At 43.4% G+C, this 27,929-nt stretch overlaps 2 protein-coding genes across 10 annotated transcripts in view; both read left to right on the top strand.

Annotated features, from left to right (window-relative positions):
- LIMS1 (LIM zinc finger domain containing 1) overlaps window positions 1-10,293 on the top strand; it is an 82,277-nt gene extending 71,984 nt beyond the window's left edge. For 5 of the 7 annotated variants that reach the window (XM_055540243.1, XM_055540244.1, XM_055540245.1 and 2 more), the window contains 8 exons: window positions 72-192; window positions 563-712; window positions 2,174-2,324; window positions 2,743-2,835; window positions 4,022-4,070; window positions 5,219-5,294; window positions 5,479-5,622; window positions 7,660-10,293. In XM_055540243.1, the coding sequence (XP_055396218.1) occupies window positions 72-192; window positions 563-712; window positions 2,174-2,324; window positions 2,743-2,835; window positions 4,022-4,070; window positions 5,219-5,294; window positions 5,479-5,622; window positions 7,660-7,774 (899 nt within the window). In that variant the 3' untranslated portion in view covers window positions 7,775-10,293. Of the gene's footprint in view, window positions 1-71; window positions 193-562; window positions 713-2,173; window positions 2,325-2,742; window positions 2,836-4,021; window positions 4,071-5,218; window positions 5,295-5,478; window positions 5,671-7,659 lie in introns of all 7 variants that reach the window. The other 2 variants (XM_055540241.1, XM_055540242.1) reach the window with 2 other exon arrangements.
- A 5,170-nt stretch (window positions 10,294-15,463) lies between these two features.
- The window catches only part of LOC129623138 (E3 SUMO-protein ligase RanBP2-like), a 65,074-nt gene continuing 52,608 nt past the window's right edge, over window positions 15,464-27,929 (top strand). For 2 of the 3 annotated variants that reach the window (XM_055540236.1, XM_055540235.1), the window contains exon 1: window positions 15,464-15,704. In XM_055540236.1, coding sequence (XP_055396211.1) covers window positions 15,489-15,704 — 216 coding nt within the window. In that variant the 5' untranslated portion in view covers window positions 15,464-15,488. The remainder of the gene's footprint in view (window positions 15,705-27,929) is intronic. The other variant, XM_055540237.1, reaches the window with a different exon arrangement.

Raw genomic sequence — 27,929 nt, 5'->3', positions numbered from 1 at the left:
GCACAGGGAGAATGGTTTCCCAGGGCTGTGGGCAGGGAGGCCGAGCTGCGGCCTGAGTGTCCCTCCTGCAGGTGAATTCATCATTGGCCGGGTGATCAAAGCCATGAACAACAGCTGGCACCCCGAGTGCTTCCGCTGCGACCTGTGCCAGGAGGTCTTGGCCGACATCGGTTTCGTCAAGAACGCCGGGAGGTACGAGCAGGGCACTGGTCCCCTCAGGGCAGGTGGGTGGGTGGGCAGGGTGGTGCCACAGGGTCACCTGTGCTTCCAGGTCATGCACATGCACTGTGGCGTGGCCGGGCCTGTGGGGGACGCCCTGGCATTGTCCTGCATCTGGTATGGCTGCTAGGGGGATCTTTTAAGTGCTACCTGATCATCTGAGTGGGAGTAAGTAGCTTCCTGTGGAAAGTGGGGCTTGGTTCTGCCCTTGAAACACAGCAGTGATGTTTAAGAAACGCTCTCTTGAATTTCTTTGCATAGATATGGGAAGCTTTTCTTTTTTTTTTTTTAATTATTAGAAGAACGTTGGATTTTAAATGTCAGCTTCTGTGGCTCTGTTTAGGCACCTGTGTCGCCCCTGTCATAACCGGGAGAAAGCCCGGGGCCTCGGCAAATACATCTGCCAGAAGTGCCACGCCATCATCGACGAGCAGCCATTGATATTCAAGAACGACCCCTACCATCCAGACCACTTCAACTGCGCCAACTGCGGGTAGGCCCGCGTTCTCTTGCTTACTGTACAGACAGTGGAAATAAGTGAACACACTGACCTGGGTATTACTGTTACTCCGGCACCCAAACTGGCTTTTTTCAGCTTTTAATCCGGAAAATATTAAAACCTATAGGAGAGTCAAGAGACTCATACACAGAGAACCCCAGACCCTTCATGAAGTCTCACTGGGTAACATGTTGCCATGTGTGTGTGTGTACAAGTGTGCATAAACATGTACCTTTAAATGTGTGTACTTAGTCACTCAGTCATGTCTGACTCTTGAGACACGACAGACTGTAGTCCACCAGGCTCCTCTGTCCATGGGATTTCCCAGGCAAGAATCCTGGAGTGGGTTGCCGTGCCCTCCTCCAGGGGGATCTTCCCGACCCAGGGATCAAACCTGTGTCTCCTGCATTGGCAGGTGGATTCTTTACCACTGTGCCACCTGGAAAGCCCTAATACATTTAAATAATCAGCTCATATTAAAATATCCCCAGTGATCCCCACAGCTGTTTTTCATCACATTGTTTTTAATACAGGGTCCCCTCTCCCATGCAAAGAAAAAAACTTTAAATGGTCTTATCTTTGTATCCAAATGGGTATAACTATCACAGTTGTAACCATTAGTGTTTAAACTACATCTATTTACTTTGGCTCTCTATTTACATCTGTTTTTTCTTCAGAAGCTCAGGATATGTTGTTAGGCTATGTGTTTCACAGTCTGCTGTGTAGTATAAGAATTTAATGGAAAAGGTACTTGACCATAGTCGGCATGACTGTCCTGGCTGTTACCACGGGGAGTAGAGAGCTGCAGTGAAAGCTGACAGACAGCTTATTTGGGGGATTCAGTTCCGGCTTGGTCTGGTTTTCTTGCCTGTCCTCCCTCTGTTCATTCTCCATAAGAACTTCTCCTAAAGAACCTTTTAAAAACAGATGAAATCCATCTTGTTTGGGGGCCACCTCAGTTTATTAACTTAGGAGACTGAAGACAGTAGTGAACTCAAGCATTTGTCAGGGGAGCGGTCTGGGCGTTTGGTCTGCATGTTTTCTACAAACCTACAGCTGTTTTTAGCAGCTTGTTGGTGAGTGTCAGGAAGTGGAACTGGTCTCCACACTCTTGTTATTTTAGGAAGGTAGCATTAGCAGGTCTGTCCCTGGGCCTGCATCCCTCTCCCCCAGCTTCTTAAGGAAAACAAGGAGGGACTCTATAATAAAAGCAACAGCAGAGACAAGGGGCCACTTGGGGGTAATGTCTGACTGGTTGTCATTGGGTGATGTTTATGTTGACACGAATATGAAGCCTGCTGAAGCTGTTCAATCACTGTGACCACCTCTCGGGGGAGCAAGCAGTTATGGGGTTGTTGCGGTGGTCTATTCAGATGCCTTATCTCAGGGCGTCAGCCGCACCAGCCACCGGCTCTTCCCTTGCTGGTGGTACTCAGTGGTTCCTCTCTCGGGCAGGAAGGAGCTGACTGCTGATGCCCGGGAGCTCAAGGGGGAGCTGTACTGCCTGCCATGCCACGACAAGATGGGGGTGCCCATCTGCGGTGCCTGCCGCCGGCCCATCGAGGGGCGTGTGGTGAATGCCATGGGCAAGCAGTGGCACGTGGAGGTGAGTGCCCATGGCAGGGTGAACGGGCCCTCACACACCCAAGGCTCAGGGGTGCCAGCAAGGCTGGGGGATGCTGAGGGGTGAGTGGGGGCACTTGGTGACTGTAAACTTTGTGGAAAACTAAGAACGTAGACGGCACCGTGCTGTGATCAGCCTGTGACGGTGCGGGGAGACCTCTTGGTTCCTGGTCCAACCCAGAGAGGCATCCACATATCCTCTCTTTTCTCATTCTGCTGTTGAGAGAGCCTCCAGATGCTGGATGAAGGCTGGGATGACCCTGGTCACTTCAGGGTCGCTTGTGACCCAGATGACACCAGCACCTAGGCTTTCATGGATCTTCTCTTTAGCTCTGGGGCTTTGCTTCACTACATAAATAAAACATGCTGATGCAAATATGACCTAATGCCATTTCTTTCAGCATTTTGTTTGTGCTAAGTGTGAGAAGCCATTCCTTGGACATCGCCATTATGAGAGGAAGGGCCTGGCATACTGTGAAACCCACTACAACCAGGTAGAGATGGGCTCTTTGGATGTGACACACACTTAGGTGAACTTGAGCTTCTCCACAGTTACGTGCAGAGAGAGCTCTGGGGAAATGTACACTGGGCTATACACGTGGCTTTTTAACTTTTTATTTGTAAAATCACTTCATACTCAGAGAAAAGTGGTAAAATAATAAATACAAAGAAAATACCTACATTTTGTACTCAGATTCAGTACCTGCTTCATCACGTGTGTGTCCTTCCTGCCTTCTCTGACACACACATAAATGCTCGTCTCATTGTATGCGAGTCAATGTATACGTACAAAAGCGTGCCGATTCTTTTCTAAAGCATTTGATGATAAATTCCCTGTGGTCCTTTACCCCTAATGCTTCAGCGTGTACTTCCCAAGAATATGGGACTCACTTGTATAACCACTGTTATCATTGATTACTCTGTCCATTCCAGTTTTGTCACTTTACCGAGTAATGTCCTTCTGGCCTGTTTTCCACTCCAGTGCGGGGCCCAGTCCGGGGTTCTCATGCTCCTTTACCGTCCTGAAATCTCCAGAGCCGTGTTTTGTTTTCCATCAAGATGAATAGTAAATTGTTTTCATTGTAGTAAGTAAAAACTAGTCAGTGAACATTTACTGATCATCTCTAGTAACAGCAAATTCTGAGTTTAGGTATAGCCAGGCTATTTTTTTTTTTAATTGAAGGATAATTGTTTTACAATATTGTGTTGGCATCTGCCACACATCAATGTAAATCAGCCACAGGTATACATATATCCCCTCCTTCCTGAAATCCCTTCCCATCTCCCATGCTTCCGACTCCTCTAGGTGGTCACAGAGCACTCGGTTGAGCTCCCTGTGTCACACAGAAAATTGCCTCTTGTTATCTTTTTTACATATGGTAATGTATATGTTTCCACACTATTCTGTCAATTCAATGGAATATTACTCAGCTATAAAAAAAGAACTCATTTGCGTCAGTCCTACTGAGGTGGATAAAGCTAGAGCCTATTATACAGAGTAAAGTAAGTCAGAAAGAAAAATATTGTATGTTAATGCATGTATATGGAAGCTAGAAACATGCTGTAGGGTATTTAAGTTTTACGAAGAACTGAAATTATATTAAATGTTTGGTGTTCTGATACTTAGTTGTAACATATCTTTAATTTTACCACTTTTTTTTTGTCTTTTCCCGTTTCCAGCTATTTGGTGATGTTTGTTTCCACTGCAACCGTGTTATAGAAGGCGATGGTGAGCACCTGTAGGGCACCTTTGGACACAAAACCCCTAGGTCATGTGAAAATTGGAAAATGTTGTGATGGTCATTGGTTACTTTTCCTCTTTCTTTGGCGTATTCCCCAAGTGATCTCTAGCCGTGAAATGCTGACTCCTAAGAATCAAACTTGTTGCTCATTTTTGATGACACTTTAGGCCAGTGCTGCAAGGTCGTTACCATAGAAACGACTGACCCCGAGTCTTGCTTCTCCCTCCCATCCCTGGAATTACTTTCCGTGGAAGCTGCGGGGTGTGTTCATTAGGAGCACTTGGGGAGGGTCCCCTGAACCCTGCAGACGTGAACACCTGGTGGTTGTCTCTAGACCTTTCCAGAACCTGCCCCCTGGTCCCATGTGAGGGGGCCTGATTGACTAGCATGGAAAGGAAGCAGCTGTTTGCCAGCAGTCATTAGCAGATTCTGCCAGAAGCTTCCTGGTGAAGTTGTAAACACTGCTGTTTCCAGCCTGCTTCATGCCTCTGGGCAGAGAGCCGAATTTGGGAAATACTTTCTGAAACACTGCCCAAGTGCCCTTTGTGAAGGGGTGGCTTCAGGAAAGTGATCTTTAGTGCCGGTGGAAATAAATCTCACCTCCGTCTGCGGGAGGCAGTTGCCAGGAGAGAGAAGCGGGCAGAGGAGCTTAGTGTCAGCTTGGAAGGCAGACTCACCCCGGCTGGTGGGTTAGCACCTGGCTCCTGTTTCAGTTATTTACCTAGTTCAGACTACATTGCTGGGCAGGTGGCAGGAGGCAGGTAGCGGTACCATGAGAGTTGGGCCGCACCTTCGCGGCTGGGGAGTGGGCGCTCTGATGGGGAGACTTGGCATCTGCTGTTCAGATGCCTCGAAACATTAACCATCAGTACAGGTTGAAAGGCAGTGATGGCCTTCCCTGAGGTGAGGCCTGCAGTTGTGGGAGACAGATGCAGAGCTGGGACTGTGTGTTCTCACAGTGTGATAGATAAATTAGTGAGTAACTTCAACTGATTCCGTGAGCATCAGTTAATGGCACTGAGATGCTTAGTGCTGTGTGTGGTTCTTTTGTGAGGAAAGCCCTAGAGAACTGGCCTGGGGAAGGGGTTGGTGGTGAGCCGAGCTGTGGGTGAGTGACCATCCCCTCTCTCCCCAGTGGTCTCCGCCCTCAACAAGGCCTGGTGTGTGCACTGCTTTGCCTGTTCCACTTGCAGCGCCAAGCTGACACTCAAGTAAGTGTGCACTGGGCCTGCGAGCCCTTGGGTGGGACCCGCGGGGGACATTGTGGAGAGCATTCAGTGTTGGAAAAGTAGGACCTGATGCTTCTTGCTTCTTTCTGTCCAGGCCGTCTCAAAGAAAGGTTCCTCCTTTAATCATTCCCTCTTTTCTTTTGTTCCTTCTCTGTCCTACACAAAGGGATAAGTTTGTTGAGATTGATCTAAAGCCAGTCTGCAAACATTGTTATGAGAAAATGCCAGAAGAATTTAAGAGGAGACTTGCCAAGCGGGAGAGAGAAGCCAAGGATAAGGACAAGCAGAAAAAGAAAAAGCCAGTCTGTCTGTGAGCTTTTCTGTCCCTCTGCCACCATTTCTACTACTTTCTCCTGTGGTTAGTCCTCCAGAATACACGTTGATCCTGGTTTTGTCTCCTGCTTTTCTTGTTTCTTTTTGGCATGCATTTGTAGCTGCCAGAGGCTGACATAGATGGGCTTGTCCTGTGTAGAGCTGATCTTTTTGCCTAATTATTAAAAATTACACTCTTTATTAGGGTCCACCCTTCACATAACCTGTACTGCACTTGCTTCCTTGAATCTGTAGACTCTCTCAGCTCATTTTTTAATCACAATATGGTATAGATTTCTTTTTTTTCCAGTGGATTCAAAGGGAAGAATTCTAATCTCTTAATAGGTACTGTAAAAGTTTCAAAGTACTTCTGTCTGATCATTACAGCTTTTAAAATCCTAGTTTTTGGCTTCTTTGCCTAAAATAATATAATTGGTCAGTTCCAGCGCTGCATGTTCTAAGTTCTATATTAAACTAAACCCTCAGCATGTTTCCTATCTAAGCAGAGACCACCTAAAGTAGAGAATAAGATACGGCATCGCTGGATGTGTGTGTGTGTGTTTGTACAATTCCTGGTTTTCACAGGACATATTTCAGTCTTTGAAATTCTCTTGCATTGTTAGAAAGACTGTCTCACTTCTTCATAGGGACCATTGTGTTCTGAATTCTAAAAGTTTTTTATTGTTTCAGTTTTCAAGTTTCCTTCTACAAAGAAAAATTAAAATTCAAATAGAAAATGAAAACAATGTAAGGTTTGCTTAGCAGGCTTCCCTGGTGGCTCAGTGGTAAAGAATCCACCTGCCAAAGCAGGAGATGGAGGTTCAACCCCTGAGTTGGGAAGATCCCCTAGAGAAGGATATGGTAACCCACTCCAGTATTTTTGCCTGGAAAATCCCATGAACAGAGGAGCCTGGCAAGCTATAGTTCATGGGGTCTGTAGAACACTTTGGGAGAACTTTTTAACTCAATAGCACTATTTAAATCAAATTGCCAATTGAAACATAACATTTGAATTACTGTCATCATTAGGATCTCTGGGAAAAAATCAGAAAATAATTCTCACATGGTGTTTAAAAAAAAGGTTTTTCATTTTAAATATGTGGTCAGGATTTAACTTTGTTATTTTTGTTCTTTAAAATTGTATCAACAGATGTAATAATTGTAACAGATAACAGTGTATCACTGGACTTGTCCCACACATTTCCTAGATGTAATTTCACAGAAATCGAACTAGTTAGAAAGTTCTGCATTTGTTCCGTTCACAATTAGGGACCCACGATCTCAACAGCTATGAGCGCTAATAGCTGTCAACTGGAAATGCATCACCCATAGCTAGGAGGCCTTCTCAACACTTGCTGGAATTGTACAAGTGAATTGAGGGTGTGTGCTGTCCTGGCTTTTAAAGAATTGAGTTCTCCGTATACACACTGATCACAGATGTGACCACAGGCCACACGGTCCACCGGCACTCTTGAATTTTCTGTGAGACAGCCAACCAAAGTAACTTAGATGTTAGTTTAGGTTTTTCTTTTTGAAGATGATCATTGTTGGGATGGGAGGCCAGGCAAGATGAAGCCTCATAGCTCCACTATGTAAAATACTACATGAGATACCTACACCTTCAATAAAGAGAATCAGTCTTATCAGAGAGATAGAGTTCTTTGCTCTGAATAACTATTTTTTAAAAGTGTTCTCACAGTATTTTAAAACATGATTGACTTTATCTGAGTTTTATTCACGTTAGATTCCCTGCATACTTAGCACAGACTAAAATGTAATCAGCATTCTGTATCATACAGATCATTGTACAAGATCAGTTTATAAGGGCAACTTTCTTCAAATGGTATTGTAGTTTATGTTTACCATAATGATTAGAATTGAGATTAGAATTACAGTTTTTTGCTAATATGAATATAGTTGTAATATGCATAGTGTCTTCATTTACTTCAATAAAATTACTGCACATTATCTGTATGTCTGTATACAAATGTGAATACATTTCCACTAATATTTTTTTTATTATTATTAACTTTAGGAATAAATTTGTGGAGTTTGACATGAAGCCAGTCTGTAAGAAGTGCTATGAGAAATTTCCGTTGGAGCTGAAGAAAAGACTTAAGAAGCTAGCTGAGACCTTAGGAAGGAAATAACTTCCTTTATTTTTTCTCTTCTATGCAAAGATAAGAGATCACAACATTGCCTGACCTGATGCACCCTGTCTTAAAGTTGTGTCTCAAAATAGTTGAGAGCGAAGAGGACCTATTGAACACCTATTGGTGTTCTTCATCTCCTTTTTCTCATTAAAGAGAAAAAAAGTTTCTGTCATCATATTTAAAACATGGATGCAATCAAGATTTGCCTTTGTTAATAACCCTTATCAGTTTGTTGAAATGTAGATGATACATAATAGAAAAAGAAACATGGTTAAATGTTAAATTTTAATTAAGGTCCAAAATATTAAATATAACTTTTAAAAATGAAAGGAGTCAGTTTTTACATGACTCAGATAAAAAAATATAAACATTATTTACTTTGTATTCGAAAGAAAATTAATTACAACTGCAGTTGGGGAGGATATAAAAAAGAAAACCATATCTCACAGAATCTTAGTGTGTTTATCAAACTAGTGACTTTAAAATGAATATACACATTACTCATATAAGAAACAAGTGTATTCAGAACTACTTGATTTGGGGACTTTTTTGTTATGGTTAAATGCAATAATTATTAAGCTTAGTTTTAATTTTTATTCTCCTTTGTGAACTTCTTTATATAGTTACATCATGGTAGTTATAGCTAGCTAATAATATTCTTTTTAAAATTTTGTGCAAAAAAAATTTATACTAGGTATTTGAAAATACAGTATACTTTACAATACTGGAAAAATGAAGTATTTTTTCATGTATTACAGCAATTATACTTTGAAGTTTAAGATCACAGATGCAGTCTTAGAATAGGACATGAAATTAAATGTTAAGTAGTTTGGAATGTATCACTTAAAAACATGAATGTTTATGTATTGATCATATTGCCTTTATAACCATGCTAATATCTATGCTTTATATAAATAAACTTGCCTTGCCTTAGAAAAATACATAATCAGGAGTTCTAGCTGTTTCATACCTTACAAACTAAAAACAAGTGCATTGAATGAGATTTGTAAACTCAAATTCATTTACCACAGCTATGATTATTAAAAATTTTTTCTTCTTTTTGGGGAAACACATTGAAATTAATTTGTGATCTTAATTAGGAGAATTATGTTGATATGTGTTTCAAGTTTTTCATTACAAATCTTATAGTTAGATTTTATTTACTGTATGTAGGAGGTATAAGTAACACTTAAATTGGAAGAGTGGTGGTTAAGTATCAACTTTAGGCCAAATGTAGTGAATTATTTTATTTTGCAAAGTTTTATCTTAAAGTTTCTGGATGTCTTTCTCCATAAACCTATATGCAAAGAGAATTTTGTGAACATTTTTTAAATGTTGCTGCTACTATGTTATCATGTAAAAGAAAGTAGCAAAGATGGGCTTCTAAGGGGAAAATTATTGGTATTTTCAAAAAATTGCTGAAATGTTATTTTGCCATTAAAAAAAAAAATCTCAGGATGCTACCAGTCTGCCATTAAGATATTTGTATGCATGTATTTTTAAATACTTGTGCATGCACTTTAAATTGTATTTCAGTTTTTAATTTATAACCAATTAATTTTTTTTAGTGCTCTTTTAGAGTTCAAAGAATGATCAGTGATAGAAAATAATATATACTTTAAGACTGTGTTCAGAAGTCTGAACAGTCTTTGCATCTGACAGCAAGAATCAAATTCCCTTCAGCGTGCCTTTGTCAGCTAATACATGACCAGCAACAAAAATCTTTAAAGTATTTATTAAATACTGTACGGTGGATACAGTGTAGGATCTGCAGTCTGGGGTCTTGATGCTAAATTCCTAAATGCTCCAGGAATGCTCCACACAGGAAATCCAGAGCAGAAAGCGCCCACTTACCTGTTTCTAATCACTGGGAAGAGGCATGGGCTGAATCACTACAGGGTTCATGTCTCTCCTGTGCCCAGAGGTCCTGCTGCTCACCTCTCTCATAAAATATGACTTTGTATTTCCTGCAAGTTTGCCCCTTGAATCCTCCAAGGCCATGGGGTGTTTTATCCAGACACACACTCCCTGCCCCCTGCAGGGGATCAATGAGCCCTCACTCTTACCAGGAGTAAGGAGTAGACGGTTGTCAGTGGATGAGAGGATGGACTTGCTTAGTTTCACATGGCTTCCTCCCAGAAGGGAGAAGCTCAGGCTAGTGAACAAATCTTTGCTTAAAATCCTACAAGGCATTTGAAATAATTCATTGTTTACTACATTTCTAAGTGCTCTTTTCCTTATCAAGCCTAATATACTTGGGAAAATGTCTGGGTACGAGTCAAACATTCTTTACATCTTACTCACATTGTAACTGATGGTAGGTCATTTTTGCCTTGTTTGCCAAAATAGCAATTTCTAAATTAAGGAAATTTTGAAGTTGGCTTATGGCATTGCTGTATTTCATTTTCGATGGTAAACTCTGTGGCAGGGACACTATGTCAATAATTATGTTTTTATATAGCAACCAGTGCAGTATACTCTTGGTGCTTAATAAATGCTCATATTGTTAAGAATAACTGTTGTGTTTTGCTTAACTTGAACGGCTTTGAGACATGGAACCATGAGGATATAGGACTAATGCTTAAGAAAGCCATTTTGGAAACAACCGAAGTGTCCACTAAGGGAAGAATGAATGAGAAAATGTAGTCTGTGTAACAATGGAATATTATTCAGCCACAGATAAGTCATCTTGCTATTTACAACAGCATGGATAGGACACTGCTAAAAAGTCAGAGAAAGACAAATATTGTATGATCTCACTTACATGTGGAATAATTTAAAAAACCAAGCTCATTGATACAGAGAACAGATTGGTGGCTGTCAGCGGCAGGGGGCAGGGGGTAGGGGATGAGGGTGGGCAAAATGGGTAGAGAGGGTCATGAGACACAAACTTCCAGTTATAAATAATTCATAGAGATGTCATGTACAGCATGGTGACTATAGTTATTAATATGTATTACATATTTGAAAATTGCTAAGAGAATAGATCTTAAAAGTTCTGATTACAAGAAAAAATTTTGTAACTGCATGATGACCAATGTTAACTAGACATTGTGATCATTTTGCAATGTGTACAAACGTGGAATCATTATGTTGTACACCTGAGACTAACAAATTACATGTCAGTTATGCCTCAACTTTTTTTAAAAAAAAGCCGCTTTAAACTATTACGTTTGTAGTTTTTTCTGTAACAAAGTTTAAGTAGTGCTGTATCTAAATCCATGTTAAAAAAAAAAAATCGAACAGCCTCTGTGTTCACAGGGTATCTTCCTTGGGGTGACACCATGTTACTTAATCCTGACACCTGCTGAGGACTGTGATGTCAAGGAGGCCTTTTGAGGTTCCATGGCAATTTAATGGAGAAGGGGTAGTGCTGAAGCAATTGGACATCCAGATGCACAAAAAAGGCTCCTGACATAAGCCTTCCACTTACTGAAAAGATGAACTCAAAGTGGGTCATGTATCTAAATATAAAGTGTGAGACAAAAGAAAACCTTTGTGACCAGGGGTCATGAGTTCTTCTGCCACAGCAAAAGCATGATTCAGAAAACAAAAGAACTGACAAGTTGCAATTTATCAAAATCAAAAACTGTCTCCTTAGTGGAAGATGCTGGTGAGTTATAATGAAATAACAAACTACAGACTGGGAGGATATGTTCCCCAATCACATGTTTGAAAGAACTTGCAGTCAGAATACCTAAAGTCCTCTCAAAACTCAGCAGTCGATGAAACAGTGAGACAACAGTCGATGAAAATTGAATAATCAATGTAAGAAGAACAAAAGAAATTTTATTCGAGCCAAACTGAGGATTGTAACCTGGGAAGCCGATTCTCAGAAGCCCTGAGAACTGTCCCACCTGTTAGATGTCGATTCAGTTCAGTTCAGTCACTCAGTCGTGTCCGACTCTTTGCAACCCCATGGACTGCAGCACACCAGGCCTCCCTGTCCATCATCAACTCCCAGAGTTTACTCAAACTCATATCTATTGAGTCGGTGATGCCATCCAACCATCTCATTCTCTGTCGTCCCCTTCTCCCTCCTTCAGTCCTTTCCCAGCATCAGGATCTCTTCAAATGAGTCAGCTCTTGGCATCAGGTAGCCAAAGTATTGGAGTTTCAGCTTCAACATAAGTCCTGCCAATGAATATTCAGGACTGATTTCCTTTAGGATGAACTGGTTGGAACTCTTTGCAGTCCAAGGGACTCTCAAGAGTCTTCTCCAACAACACAGTTCAAAAGCATTGATTTTTCGGCAATCAGCTTTCCTTACAGTCCAACTCCCATCCATATATGACTACTGGAAAAACCATAGCCTTGACTAGACAGACCTTTGTTGGCAAAGTAACGTCTCTGCTTTTTAATATGCTGTCTAGGTTAGTCATAACTTTTCTTCCAAGGAGTAAACATTTTTTTAATTTCATGGCTGCAGTCATCTGCAGTGATTTTGGAGCCCAAGAAAATAACGTCTGTCACTGTTTCCCTATCTATTTGCCATGAAGTGATGGAACCAGATGCCATGATCTTAGTTTTCTGAACGTTGAGTTTTAAGCCAACTAAGAGGCTCCTTAGTTCTTCACTTTCTGCCATAATGGTGGTGTGATCTGCATATCTGAAGTTATTGATATTTCTCCCAGCAGTCTTGATTCCAGCTTGTGCTCTATCCAGCCCAGGGTTTCTCATGATGTACTCTGCATAGAAGTTAAGCAGGGTGACAATATACAGCCTTGATGTACTCCTTTTCCTACTTGGAACCAGTCTGTTGTTCCATGTCCAGTTCTAACTGTTGCTTCCTGACCTGCATACAGATTTCTCAAGAGGCAGGTCAGGTCGTCTGGTATTCCCATCTCTTTCAGAATTTTCCACAGTTTGTTGTGATACGCATAGTCAATAAAGCAGAAATAGATGTTTTTCTGGAACGCTTGCTTTTTTGATGATCCAGCAGATATTGGCAATTTGATCTCTGGTTCCTCTGCCTTTTCTAAAACCAGCTTGAACATCTGGTAGTTCACGGTTCATGTACTGTTGAAGCCTGGCTTGGAGAATTTTGAACATTACCTTACTAGCATGTGCAATAGTTTGAACATTCTTTGGTATTGCCTTTCTTTGGGATTGGAATGAAAACTCACCTTTTCCAGTCCTGTGGCCACTTCTGAGTTTTCCAAATTTGCTGGCATTTTGAGTGCAGCATTTTCACAGCATCATCTTTCAGGATTTGAAATAGCTCAACTGGAATTCCATCACCTCCACTAGCTTTGTTTGTAGTTATGCTTCCTAAGGCCCACTTGACTTAACATTCCAGGATGTCTGTCTCTAGATGAGTGATCACTCCATTGTGATTATCTGGGTCGTGAAGATCTTTTTTGTACAGTTCTTCTGTGTATTCTTGCCACCTCTTCTTAATATCTTCTGCTTCTGTTAGGTCCATACCATTTCTGTCCTTTATTGAGCCCATCTTTGCATGATATGTTCCCTTGGTATCTAATTTTCTTGAAGAGATCTTTAGTCTTTCCCATTCTGTTGTTTTTCTCTATTTCTTTTCACTGATCACTGAGGAAGGCTTTCTTATCTCTCCTTGCTATACTTTGGAATTCTGCATTCAAATGGGTATATCTTTTCTTTTCTCCTTTGCTTTCTGGCTTCTCTTCTTTTCACAGCTATTTGTAAGGCCTCCTCAGACAGCCATTTTGCTTTTTTTCGTTTCTTTTTCTTGGGGATGGTCTTGATCCCTGTCTCCTGTACAATGTCATGAACCTCCATCCATAGTTCATCAGGCACTCTGTCCATCAGATCTAGTCCCTTAAATCTATTTCTTACTTCCACTGTATAATCATAAGGGATTTGATTTAGGTCATACCTGAATGGTCTAGTGGTTTTCCCTACTTTCTTTAAGTCTGAATTTGGCAATAAGGAGTTCATGATCTGAGCCACAGTCAGCTCCCAGTCTTGTTTTTGCTGACTGTATAGAGCTTCTCCATCTTTGGCTGCAAAGAATATAATCAATCTGATTTTAGTGTTGACCATCTGTTGATGTCCATGTGTAATCTTCTCTTGTGTTGTTGAAAAAGGGTGTTTGCTATGACTAGTGCATTCTCTTGGCAAAACTATTAGCCTTTGCCCTGCTTCATTCTATACTCCAAGGCCAAATTTGCCTGTTACTCCAGTTATCTCTTGACTTTCTACTTTTGTGTTCCACATTTTCAAGGAAGGAACGTCAATTAAAATGACTTACTGACATTTTGCATAAAGTTAATGGAGGAAACTCAGCCCAGGTGAGCAGGTTCATCACAACCCCCTGCAGAGGTGGGAAGGAGCACTATTCTTTTAAGAAGTAATGTTGCTAGCTCAGAAGAAAGTTATAAGAAAAGCCCTCTACTTTGGAGCAGGCACTCCCATCTTTGAGGGGGTCCAGACTGACACGACTTAGCAGTTAATGTGTAAGGCACACTGCTCATTAGGGCGGGAGAGAGAAAGCCAAGAGTGACACATAGAACTCTATGTTTAAAGTTTCTCATCCTGGCTTATGACATTTTTTATCAGCCAGAGTTTTACCTGATTAATCTTGAGTCCTCAACTTCTGAATTAATTGAACTGACATGCAGGCACCTAGCATCGAGCAAAGGCATCCATTGCTGATCAAAATCGAGGGTTTTTTCATCTCAAGTCCCTCTGTGCTTTTCCTCTTTCGCTTACTCCTTTTCAGTATATTCAACTAAAACAGATTAAGGTAGTAATTTTATGTGCTTGCCAAGGTATGCTTGGCAAGGCTGCTTTACTGTTCACACCCTCCGTTTCCTATCTGTCCACCTGAGCATAAGAACAAATAACAGTACCTTCATTAAGTTGTTGGGAGAATAAGTCAGTACATGTGATGCTGAGCTGCAGGCCACAGGCCTTGCCCAGGTTCAAGACTAAAAGCCCAGAGTCGGCGACAGGAGCTTACCCATCTGAAGCGAGGTCCTGGAGCAACATCCCCAGGTGTGTAGCAGGACATAGGAGCAGGCTCGCTCCCTTGGGGAAAGGGATACTACCAATTAGAGACGACTTGACCTCCTGTTGGCTCATTATTTACCAAGGAAACCAGCAGAGGGACTCGCCCTTAGATTAGACCATCCCTTAGATTAGCTAACGTTAGCTGGGACCTGGACCAGGTACCCTCCCAGACCAGCCACCCTTATTCACATCCAACAAACCTGAAACAAAACACACCATGCTGGTTTCCCTCTTTATAAACGAAATAATTGCTCACTGTAGAAAATTTGGAAAAATGGAAAAATCAAAAAGGATAGCATGTAAGAGGCCAGATTAGTTCTAAGTGTTGAATAAAACTATTTAAAAAGGATAAAAAGTATCCATAACCATAAATCCTGAACTCCCTGTATACACAGGATGTGATCATTTTACTACTGAAAACATTTTCTACAACTTGTCTTAAAACCACGCCCGAAAAATTCAAATTCCAAAAGAGCGCTTAGATGCAGCCGACTGGCGCCGCGGCGTGACGTCAGTACGGGGAACAGTCCGCCCGACTCAACAGCCTGCGGGCGAGTTATTTCCGTACGCAGCTGCTACCGGCCCTTGTCATCTTTAAGCGCTTTCAACCGCGTCACACATCCCTCGAGCTTCGCATTCCCGCGCTGCGCAAGCGCAGTCACCTCCGCGCGCCGGCGCCCGCGGGTCTGTGCGGCGCACAGGATTGACGCAGTCCTCACGCATGCACGCACCCACGCAGGAGCGTCGCCCTCTCTCCGGCGACGGCGCTGCGTCACGGACCTTCGGGCGGCGCGCTCCCGAGACGACTGCGCCCGCTGCGGCCTCGGCGCTGGCGTTCGTTACCCAGAGCCCAGTCGGCGGCACGATGAGGCGCAGCAAGGCCGACGTGGATCGACACATCGCTTCGGTGCAGGGCTCAGCGCCGTCACCCCGGGAGGTGAGCGGGCCGGGGCCACGGCCTCCGGGCGGGCCCACGGCGGCGACGCCATGGCTCCCGCTGAGGCGCGGCCGGCCGGCCGGCGGCGGGCGGGCGTTGGCGCTCTGTGTTGCTGTTCTTCCTCTTTCGTTTCCTGCTTTTCGTTCCCGTAGCTCGGGCGGCCTGGGCTCCACGCCGAGGCGCAGCCGCCCCGCCGCCTCTCACTCACCGCTTTGGAAGCTGCTTTCCGGGCATTCTGTTTTTCAAAGGAGTCCCGGGGGTTCTAAATTTCCTTCCGGGCCTTGTTTCTGGGATAGATTCTGTGGCCTTCCGACGATGCCTCGCGGGGTACTTTGCTATCTCCGGCGTAGATAGGGAGCTGGGTGCCCAGCGGATCCCGCGGACCTTGATGCCAGGGGGTGGGCGGAGGGGGCGCCGGACCCGAAGTCGCTGCCAAGGGCCGAGTCGCAGCTCCGCCAAGCACGCGCTGTGGGATTCGAGACAACTGCCGCTTATTTTAATAATAGGTTGGGAATTAGGGTATCGATAGGAGTTTTTCGGATGGGCTATGATAAACATTTAAGGTAGTGCTTGGCACGTGGTAAGCTCTCAGTAGATGTGGCTGTTACAGGGACAGTCATTCCAGGTGTTCTGGGCCGGAGCCTATGCGAATAAAGATGTATGAGGAAATTAAAAACAAAACCAGCGCACAGTCAGGATTGTAACGGCATCGTAATAGTGTCTTGGTTACCACATACTGCTAAGTCACCTCAGTCGTGTCCGACTCTGTGCGACCCCATAGACGGCAGCCCACCAGGCTCCCCCGTCCCTGGAATTCTCCAGGCAAGAACACTGGAGTGGGTTGCCATTTCCTTCTCCAATGCATGAAAGTGAAAAGTGAAAGTGAAGTCACTCAGTCGTGTCCGACTCTTAGTGACCTCATGGACTGCAGCCCACCAGGCTCCTCCGTCCGTGGGATTTTCCAGGCAAGAGTACTGGAATAGGGTGCCATTGCCTTCTCCATACCACATATTAGGCATGTATTATTTTACTTTGTGCTCCCGACAGCCCTATGGCTATTAGGACCTGGGGAGATTAAAGATACTTTTCCGGGGACACATGGTAGCTCAGCAGGATTTTGTCAGTGGGTGTGATTTCTTTCTTTTAGAAGTATGGAGTGGGTTACAGTCTGTGCCTCTGGAGGAGGGGAATAGGTGCCAACCTTCAGATTGTAACTTCCAGCTGCTGGCATAGCTGTGAATACAAATGTACCTACCAGAGTCAAAAACAGAAGCTCATTAAACGTTCTCTGCCTCTGAAACTGATTTGGCCGGTTTTTTTTCTTCTAAAGCAAGTTTAGCGCTTTTAAGAAATTTTTAGTGGGCACCCTGGCTCTCCAAAGCCTTAAAAACCACTGTCTAGACAGGAATTAGAATGTTCTTTGAACTAGGGAACTTTTCTGTCAGTAAAGAAGAGTGGGCACAAAACTTTAAGGATTGGTTATTATTGTCACCTCTTTTACATTTATAAAGAGTATTATAATCAGATGTTTTTCTTCAGACAAGGAGAAATCATTGACTTTTGAACCTGGGGACTTCAGTGGGATATTGATTAGCAAGTGTAGTAGATAACTTTGGGTCCCAGATAGAGACCTAAAAGAGATGCTTTAATCATAATGGAAATGTTTAAAATGATAATTCAAGGAGTGAACATCCTTTATCTAGCTATAGTTGGACCGTATATTCTGAGAGACAGCCCAAAGGTAGGTCCCTGAAATTTAGCAGCCTGATACTTGGATCTCAAGGACATAGACCGGGAAGAAAGGCTTCTGGTGGCAGAAAAGAGGGTTAGGGGACAGCCACTGGGGAACCGATTCCACTTCCTGCAGGAGAAGCGCTTCTGCTATGCTTGGAGTCACAGTTGTTGTACAAGCTGAAGGATAGCTAATGAACATCAGGAGAAAACTTGGATAGCCAGTGTCCTGGACACACTGCAGGACAAGGTCCTAGGCCCACCTAGAAGCAGAGAGTAAAAAGAATCCCCAGATTCAGCTGTTTAAGATCTGGTGCTAAAATAGCAAAGTTTTTATTTGTTCTGTTTCAGTTGCTTCGTGGGGCTTCCCTGGTAACTTAGTAAAGAGTCTGCCTGCAGTGTGGGAGACCGGGGTTTAATTCCTTTGTCCAGAGGATCCCCTGGAGAAGGAAATGGCAACCCACTCCAGTATTCTTGCCTGGAGAATCCCATGGACAGAGGAGCCTGGCAGGCTACAGTCTCTGAGGTCACAAGTGTTGGACACGACTGAAAGATTAAGCACACACACTAAAATAGCAGGACACTGAGGGAGGCCTCAGGTGCAGAGTTGATAAAGGCTTGCTTCTCAGGAGGTCCTGGGGTGTATCTCCAGGAATCGGGGATGGGTGTTCAGAGTAGAAAGGTACCTTGCCCTCTGGATCCTGATTAACCTCAAGAAATGAACTGTGAAACTTTTAAATTAGACTTTGGTAAGAGTATATTAGGTCTTCCTGGCTTCCCAGGTAGGTCAGTGGTAAAGAATCCACCTGCCAGTGCAGGAGACTTGGGCTTGATCTCTGTGTTGGGAAGATCCCATGAAGAAGGAAATGACTACCCATTCCAGTATTTCCTGGGAAATCCCATGGACAGAGAATCCTGGTGGGCTGTAGCCCATGGGGTCCAAAGAGTCGGACATAACTTAGCAACTGAAACAACAGAATAAAAAAAACTTTGCAACACATGATAGTAATGCTGTAATCGTGGGTGTAAGTGAAATGACAAAACATGGTGCTTTGGACAGGTTGGGAGGGAGATGGTGGAGGGAACAGAGACCCTAGCTGTGAAGAGTATAAAAAGATTAGGGTGTGTGTGCTGCTGCTGCTGCTAAGTTGCTTCACTCGTGTCCAACCCTGTGCGACCCCATAGACGGCAGCCCAACAGGCTCCCCTGTCCCTGGGATTCTCCAGGCAAGAATACTGGAGTGGGCTGCCATTTCCTTCTCCAATGCATGAAAGTGGAAAGTGAAAGTGAAGTCACAGAGTTGTGTCCGACTTAGCGACCCCATGGACTGCAGCCTACCAGGCCCTCCATCCATGGGATTTTCCAGGCAAGAGTACTGGAATGGGGTGCCATTGCCTTCAGGCAGACACTGGTGATGTTGGAAACAGACCAGTTTTCTGGGTTATCCAAATTCTAAGTGCTGTGATGGGTCCATAGTCATATGTCTTCCCAGGCTTCCACTCATTTCTTCACTTTGTCTTTTGTTTTGCCATTTTCTACTCCTTTACACCTGCTTTTGATTTTGTTAGGACTTCGTGGGTGGTGCAGTTGGTAAAGAATCTGCCTGCCAACACAGGAGGTGCAAGTTCGATCCCTGAGTTGGGAAGATTCCTCTGGAGGAAATGGCAGCCCACTCCAGTATTATTGCCTGGAAAATTCTATGGACAGAGGAACCTGGCGGGCTACAGTCCATGGGGTCTCAAAGAGTTGGACAGGACTGAGCACACATAGGCAACACCTGCTTTTGCTTTTATTGAAAATATCACTTTTATTTTTTTCCCCCTGATGGCTTCTATTTAGTTTTCTTAGTTTTATATCTAGTTTTATATCTTAGTTTCTTAGTTTTATATCTAGGTTTTTACTCCACGCCCCCGATTTCTTGCTTCTCAGAGGCAGCTTGACAGCTCTTATAGTTATTTGTTCTATCTTAAACATCTGTATGTCATACTTCTGAGTAATATACATATTACGGTTGCTCGTTGAACAGCCTGGGTTTGAACAGCACAGATCCACTTACATGAAGGGTTTTTTGGTGTTTTTTTTCAGTGAATACATAGAGCAGTGCTATGGCTAAATATGAGGATGTGGAAGCTTGGATATGGAGGATTCCGGGTTCTGGAGGCAGAGTGTGTGTGTGGACAGGGGGACGACTGTTAATATCCATAGATTTTCAACTGTGCCGAGGGTCAGTGCCCCTAACCCTTGCTTTGTTGATCTACTTTTCTCCATTTTAAACCCTTTCTACTGACAAAAAATGTCTTTACATAATCTTTAGTTGGATTGTCAAATCTAGGTTTGAAATAATTTTTTTCTTAATTTTGAGAGCATTGCTGCATATTTTCAGTGTACTGTTGGAGGTTATATGTGATTCTTGTTCTTGATAGCCTATAGATTTTCTGGAAGTTTTCTTTCAGTTGACAAACTTATTTCCTTCACTTGTGGAACAGCTTGTATTTCACTGAGCATTTTTTCTTTCTCTCCTCTCTCCCTCTTTTTTTCCTGTTATCTTTCTGATGTTCTTATTGACTGAAAGTGGGTTCTGGTTCGGTCATCCACATTTTTCTGTCTTTGTTTCTTCTGTTGTATTTTTTGATAGATTTCCTTTAACTTAACCTTCCAAGAGAACGGGGTTAGGAACTCACTGTTGGGTACCTCGACTTTACTTGTCCTCTCTGTAACCCTTGCCCTCACCCTGGTCAGATCAGTCGCTCAGTCGTATCCGACTCTTTGCGACCCCATGCATAGCAGCACACCAGGCCTCCCTGTCCATCACCAACTCCCGGAGTTCACTCAGACTCAGGTCCATGGAGTCCGTGATGCCATCCAGTCATCTCATCCTCTGTCGTCCCCTTCTCCTCTTGCCCTCAATCCCTCCCAGCATCACAGTCTTTTCCAATGAGTCACCTCTTCGAATTAGGTAGCCAAAGTACTGGAGTTTCAGCTTTAGCATCATTCCTTCCAAAGAAATCCCAGGGCTGATCTCCTTGAGAATGGACTGGTTGGATCTCCTTGCAGTCCAAGGGACTCGCAAGAGTCTTCTCCAACACCACACTTCAAAAGCATCAATTCTTCGGCACTCAGCCTTCTTCCCAGTCCAACTCTCACATCCATACACGACAACAGGAAAAACAATAGCCTTGAGTAGACGGACCTTTGTTGGCAAAGTAATGTCTCTGCTTTTGAATATGCTATCTACGTTGGTCATAACTTTCCTTTCAAGGAGTAAGCGTCTTTTAATTTCATGGCTGCAGTCACCATCTGCAGTGATTTTGGAGCCCAGAAAAATAAAGTCTGACACTGTTTCCACTGTTTCCCCATCTATTTCCCATGAAGTGATGGGACCGGATGCCATGATCTTCATTTTCTGACTGTTGAGCTTTAAGCCAACTTTTTCACTCTCCACTTTGACCTTCATCAAGAGGCTTTTGAGTTCCTCTTCACTTTCTGCCCTAAGGGTGGCGTCATCTGCATATCTGAGGTTATTGATATTTCTCCTGGCAATCTTGATTCCAGCTTGTGTTTCTTCCAGTCCAGTGTTTCTTATGATGTGCTCTGCATATAAGTTAAATAAACAGGGTGATAATATACAGCCTTGACGAACTCCTTTTCCTATTTGGAACCAGTCTGTTGTTCCATATCCAGTTCTAACTGTTGCTTCCTAACCTGCATGCAGATTTCTCAAGAGGCAGATCAGGTGGTTTAGTATTCCCATCTCTTTCAGAATTTTCCACAGTTTATTGTGATCCATACAGTCAAAGGCTTTGGCATAGTCAATAAAGCAGAAATAGATGTTTTTCTGGAACTCTCTTGCTTTTTCCATGATCCAGCGGATGTTGGCAATTTGATCTCTGGTTCCTCTGCCTTTTCTAAAACCAGCTTGAACATCAGGAAGTTCACGGTTCACATATTGCTGAAGCCTGGGTTGGAGAATTTTGAGCATTACTTTACTAGTGTGTGAAATGAGTGCAATTATGCGGCAGTTTGAGCATTCTTTGGCATTGCCTTTCTTTGGGATTGGAATAAAAACTGACCTTTTTCAGTCCTGTGGCCACTGCTGAGTTTTCCAAATTTGCTGGCATATTGAGTGCAGCACTTTCACAGCATCATCTTTCAGGATTTGGAATAGCTCAATTGGAATTCCATCACCTCCACTAGCTTTGTTCGTAGTGATGCTTTCTAAGGCCCACTTGATTTCACATTTCAGGATGTCTGGCTCTAGGTCAGTGATCACACCATCGTGATTATCTGGGTCATGAAGATCTTTTTTGTACAGTTCTTCTGTGTATTCTTGCCATCTCTTCTTAATGTCTTCTGCTTCTGTTAGGTCCATACCATTTCTGTCCGTTATCGAGCCCATCTTCGCATGAAATGTTCCTTTGGTATCTCTGATTTTCTTGAAGAGATCTCTAGTCTTTCCCATTCTGTTGTTTTCCTCTATTTCTTTGCATTGATCGCTGAGGAAGGCTTTCTTATCTTTTCTTGCTACTCTTTGGAACTCTGCATTCAGATGTTTATATCTTTCCTTTTCTCCTTTGCTTTTCGCTTCTCTTCTTTTCACAGCTATTTGTAAGGCCTCCCCAGACAGCCATTTTGCTTTTTTGCATTTCTTTTCCATGGGGATGGTCTTGATCCCTGTCTCCTGTACAATGTCACAAACCTCATTCCATAGTTCATCAGGCACTCTGTCTATCAGATCTAGGCCCTTAAATCTATTTCTCACTTCCACTGTATAATCATAAGGGATTTGATTTAGGTCATACCTGAGTGGTCTAGTGGTTTTCCCAACTTTCTTCAATTTAAGTCTGAATTTGGCAATAAGGAGTTAATGGTCTGAGCCACAGTCAGCTCCTGGTCTTGTTTTTGCTGACTGTATAGAGCTTCTTCATCTTTGGCTGCAAAGAATATAATCAGTCTGATTTCGGTGTTGACCATCTGGTGATGTCCATGTGTAGAGTCTTCTCTTGTGTTGTTGGCAGAGGGTGTTTGTTATGACCAAACTCCCCAGGTCAGTAGGTGCCCAATATGCTACTGGAGATCAGTGGAGAAATAACTCCAGAAAGAATGAAGGGATGGAGCCAAAGCAAAAAGAATACCCAGCTGTGGATGTGACTGGTGATAGAAGCAAGGTCCGATGCTGTAAAGAGCAATATTGCATAGGAACCTGGAATGTCAGGTCTATGAATCAAGGCAAATTGGAAGTGGTCAAACGAGATGGCAAGAGTGAACATCGACATTCTAGGAATCAGCGAACTCAAATGGACTGGAATGGGTGAATTTAACTCAGATGACCGTTATATCTACTACTGTGGGCAGGAATCCCTCAGAAGAAATGGAGTAGCCATCGTGGTCAACAAAAGAGTCCAAAATGTAGTACTTGGATGCAATCTTAAAAACGACAGAATGATCTCTGATCGTTTCCAAGGCAAACAATTCAAATCACAGTATTCCAAGTCTATGCCCCAACCAGTAACGCTGAAGAAGCTGAAGTTGAACGGTTCTATGAAGACCTACAAGACCTTTTAGAACTAACACCCAAAAAAGATGTCCTTTTCATTACAGGGGACTGGCCTGCAAAAGTAGGAAGTCAAGAAACACCAGGAGTAACAGGCAAATTTGGCCTTGGAATACGGAATGAAGCAGGGCAAAGGGTAATAGAGTTTTGCCAAGAAAATGCACTGGTCACCCTTGTCAGGAATCCACATATTTGGAGCCCATCAGTTTATAACAAACCCATTAGTTTCACCTTTTTGCAGAGAGTGTATATGAGAGAGGGAGTCCGTTGGCTGTGTAAGGTGAAGGGCAGTGTGGTGTCTCTCAAGTCTGACTATTCCTGTTTTCAGCCCCACATCAGTTGGTGCTTAGCAGCTTCAGTGAATTCAGGCATTTGCTTCTAGTGGTGTGAAGTGTCATGGAGAGCAGCACTGAGGGAACCGGATTGTCCTGCTGTGTAGCCTTGGCTGTGCTCCTTTCTGGCTGTATATACTTCAACAAGACACTTAACCTACTGGACTTCAGTTTCCTGTAAAATGAGGAGACTGGAGGCAGAAATGATCAGGTTTCCCCCAAATCTCATGATTCTGTGTGTTCAGTTCAGTTCAGTTCAGTTCAGTCATTCAGTCGTGTCCGACTCTTTGTGACCCCATGAATCGCAGCACGCCAGGCCTCCCTGTCCATCACCAACTCCCGGAGTTCACTGAGACTCACGTCCATCGAGTCAGTGATGCCATCCAGCCATCTCATCCTCTGTCGTCCCCTTCTCCTCCTGCCCCCAATCCCTCCCAACATCAGAGTATTTTCCAATGAGTCAGCTCTTCGCAGGAGGTGGCCAAAGGACTGGAGTTTCAGCTTTAGCATCATTCCTTCCAAAGAAATCCCAGGGCTGATCTCCTTGAGAATGGACTGGTTGGATCTCCTTGCAGTCCAAGGGACTCGCAAGAGTCTTCTCCAACACCACACTTCAAAAGCATCAATTCTTCGGTGCTCAGCCTTCTTCCCAGTCCAACTCTCACATCCATACATGACCACAGGAAAAACCATAGCCTTGAGTAGACGGACCTATGTTGGCAAAGTAATGTCTCTGCTTTTGAATATGCTGTCTAGGTTGGTCATAACTTTCCTTCCAAGGAGTAAGCGTCTTTTAATTTCATGGCTGCAGTCACCATCTGCAGTGATTTTGGAGCCCAGAAAAATAAAGTCTGACACTGTTTCCACTGTTTCCCCATCTGTTTCCCATGAAGTGATGGGACCAGATGCCATGATCATCATTTTCTGAATGTTGAGTTTTAAGCCAGCTTTTTCACACTCCTCTTTCACTTTCATCAAGAGGCTTTTTAGTTCCTCTTCACTTTCTGCTACAAGGGTGGTGTCATCTGCATATCTGAGGTTATTGATATTTCTCCCGGCAATCTTGATTCCAGCTTGTGCTTCTTCGAGCCCAGCCCAGCGTTTCTCATGATGTACTCTGCGTATAAGTTAAATAAGCAGGGTGACAATATACAGCCTTGACGGACTCCTTTTCCTATTTGGAACCAGTCTGTTGTTCCATGTCCAGTTCTAACTGCTTCCTGACCTGCATATAGGTTTCTCAAGAGGCCGGTCAGGTGGTCTGGTATTCCCATCTCTTTCAGAATTTTCCACAGTTTATGGTGATCCACACAGTCAAAGGCTTTGGCATAGTCAATAAAGCAGAAATAGATGTTTTTCTGGAACTCTCTTGCTTTTTCCATGATCCAGCGGATTTGGGCCATTTGATCTCTGGTTCCTCTGCCTTTTCTAAAACCAGCTTGAACAACTGAAAGTTCACGGTTCACGTATTGCTGAAGCCTGGTTTGGAGAATTTTGAGCATTACTTTACTAGCGTGTGAAACGAGTGCACTTGTGCGGTCATTTGAGCATTCTTTGGCATTGCCTTTCTTTGGGATTGGAATAAAAACTGACCTTTTTCAGTCCTGTGGCCACTGCTGAGTTTTCCAAATTTGCTGGCATATTGAGTGCAGCACTTTCACAGCATCATCTTTCAGGATTTGAAATAACTCAACTGGAATTCCATCACCTCCGCTAGCTTTGTTCGTAGTGATGCTTTCTAAGGCCCACTTGATTTCACATTCCAGGATGTCTGGCTCTAGGTCAGTGATCACACCAACGTGATTCTGTGTGTTAGTCTTTAATAATTGTTGTTTAATTATCTAAAGATAATTCTCTTTTAGTGCGATGTGCTGTGCTTAGTCACTCAGTCATGTCCGATTCTTTGCAGCCCCATGGACTGCAGCTCGTCAGGCTCCTCTGTCCATGGGGTTTCTCCAGCCAAGAATATTGGAGGGGGTTGCCATGCCTCCTCCAAAGAATTTTCCCAATCCAGGGATTGAACCCAGGTCTCCCGCACTGTAGGCAAATTCTTTACCGTCTGAGCCACCACCAAGTTATCCTATGTCACCCCTTCTCCTCCTGCCCTCAATCTTTCCCAGCATCAGGGTCTTTTCCAATGAGTTGGCTGTTCACACCCGGTGGCCAAAGTATTGGAGCTTCAGCTTCAGCGTCAGTACTTGCATTGAATATTCAGGGTTCATTTCCTTCAGGATTGACTTGTTTGAGCTCCTTGCTGTCCAAGGGACTCTGAAGAGTCTTCTCTAACGTGACAGCTCAAAGGCATCAATTTTTCAGCCCTCAGCCTTCTTTATGGTCCAGTTTCCCTGATAGTTCAGTTGGTAAAGAATCCACCTGCAATTCAGGAGACCCTGGTTCGATTCCTGCGTGGGGAAGATCTGCTGGAGAAGGGATGGGCTACCCAGTCCCAGTATTCTTGGGATTCCCTTGTGGCTCAGCTGGTAAAGAATCTGCCTGCAATGAGGGAGACCTGGGTTTGATCCCTGGGTTGGGAAGATGCCCTGGAGAAGGGAAAGGCTGCCCACTTCAGTATTCTGGCCTGGAGAATTCCACAGACTGTATAGTCCATGGGGTTGCAAAGAGTTGGACATGACTAAGTGATTTTCACTTTCACTTTTCTCACATATGTACATGACTACTAGAAAAAAGCCATAGCTTTGACTAAACTGACCTTTGTCAGCAAAGTGATGTCCCTGCTTTCTAATATGCTGTCTAGGTTTGCCATAATTCTTCTTCCAAGGAGTAAGCGTCTTTTAATTTCATGGCTACCGTCACCGTCTGTAGTGATTTTGGAGCCCAAGAAGATAAAGTCTGTCACTCTTTCCATTTTTTTCTCTCATCTATTTGCCATAAAGTGATTGGACCAGATGCCATGATCTCAGTTTTCTGAATGTTGAGCTTTGAGCCAACTTTTTCACTCTCCACTTTCACTTTCATCAAGAGGCTCTCTAGTTCCTCTTCTATTTCTGCCATAAGGGTGGTGTCATCTGCATATCTGAGGTTGTTGATATTTCTCCCAGCAGTCTTGATCCCAGCTTGTAATTCATCCAACCCAGCATTTCACTTGATGTCCTCTGCATATAAGTTAAATAAGCAGGGTGACCGTGTACAACCTTAACGTACTTCTTTCTCAGTTTTGAACCAGTCAGCTGTTTGATGTCCGATTCTAACTGTTGTTTCTTGATCTGCATACAGGTTTCTCAGAAGGCAGGTAAGGTGGTCTGGTATTACCACTCTTTAAGAGTTTTTCACATGTGTTGTGATCAACACAGTCAACAATTTAAGCATAGTCAATGAAGCAGATGTTTTTCTGGAATTCCCTTACTTTTTCTGTGATCCATTGAACTTTGGCAGTTTGACCTCTGGTTCCTCTGCCTTTTCTAAATCCAGCTTATACATCTGGAAGTTCTCAGTTCACCTACTGGTGGAGCCTAGCTTGAAGGATTTTGAGCACTACCTTGCTAGCATGTGTGATGAGCGCAATTGTGCTGTAGTTTGAGCATTCTTTGTCATTGCCTTTCTTTGGGATTGGAATGCAAACTAATCTTTTCCAGTCCTGTGGCCACTCCTGAGTTTTCCAAATTTGCTGGCATATTGAGTCCAGAACTTTCACAGCATCATCTTTTAGGATTTGAAATAGCTCATCTGTATTTCCGTCACCTGCAGTAGCTTTGTTCATCGTAATAGTTCTTAAGGCCCACTTGACTTCACATTCCAGGATGTCTGACTCTAGGTTAGTGATCACACCATTGTGGTTATCTGGGTCATTAAGATCTTTTTTTTCTATCAGTTCAGTTCAGTTGCTCAGTCGTGTCCAACTCATTGCAATCTCATATACCGCAGCATGCCAAGCTTCCCTGTCCATCACCAACTGCTGAAGTCTACCCAAACCCATGTCCATTGAGTCGGTGATGCCATCCAGCCATCTCATGCTCTGTCGTCCCCTTCTCCTTCTGCCCTCAATCTTTCCCAGCATCAGGGAAAGATTTTTTTGTATAGTTCCGTGTATTCTTGCCAGCTCTTCTTAATACTGTATGCTTCTGTTAGATCCATACTGTGTCTGTCCTTTATTGTGCTCTACTTTGCATGAAATGTTCCCTTGATATCTAATTTTCTTGAAGAGATCTCTAGTCTTTCCCATTCTGTTGTTTTCCTCTGTTTCTTTGCATTAATCACTGAGGAAGGCTTTCTTATCTCTCCTTGCTTTTCTTTGGAACTCTGCATTCAGATGGGTATATCTTTCCTTTTCTCTGCTTTTCGCTTCTATTCTTTTCTCAGCTATTTGTAAGGCCTCCTCAAAACAGCGATTTTGCCTTGTTGCATTCTTTTTCTTGGGGATGGTTTTGATCACTGACTTGTTCAGTGTTATGAACCTCCATACATAGTTCTTCAGACACACTATCAGAACTAATCCCTTGAATCTGTCACTTTTTTTTTTTACTCGGTTTGTCGCTTCTACTGTATAATCGTAAGGGATTTGATTTTGGTCCTACCTGAAAGGCCTTTCAGGATTTGGAATAGCTCAACTGGAATTCTATCACCTCCACTAGCTTTGTTTGTAGTGATGCTTTC

The sequence above is a fragment of the Bubalus kerabau genome, chromosome 11 (assembly GCF_029407905.1).
Source record: "Bubalus kerabau isolate K-KA32 ecotype Philippines breed swamp buffalo chromosome 11, PCC_UOA_SB_1v2, whole genome shotgun sequence".
NCBI lineage: Eukaryota > Metazoa > Chordata > Mammalia > Artiodactyla > Bovidae > Bubalus > Bubalus kerabau.
The sequence above is the reverse complement of the archived record's forward strand: the minus strand, read 5'-3'. Positions and strand labels throughout refer to the sequence as shown.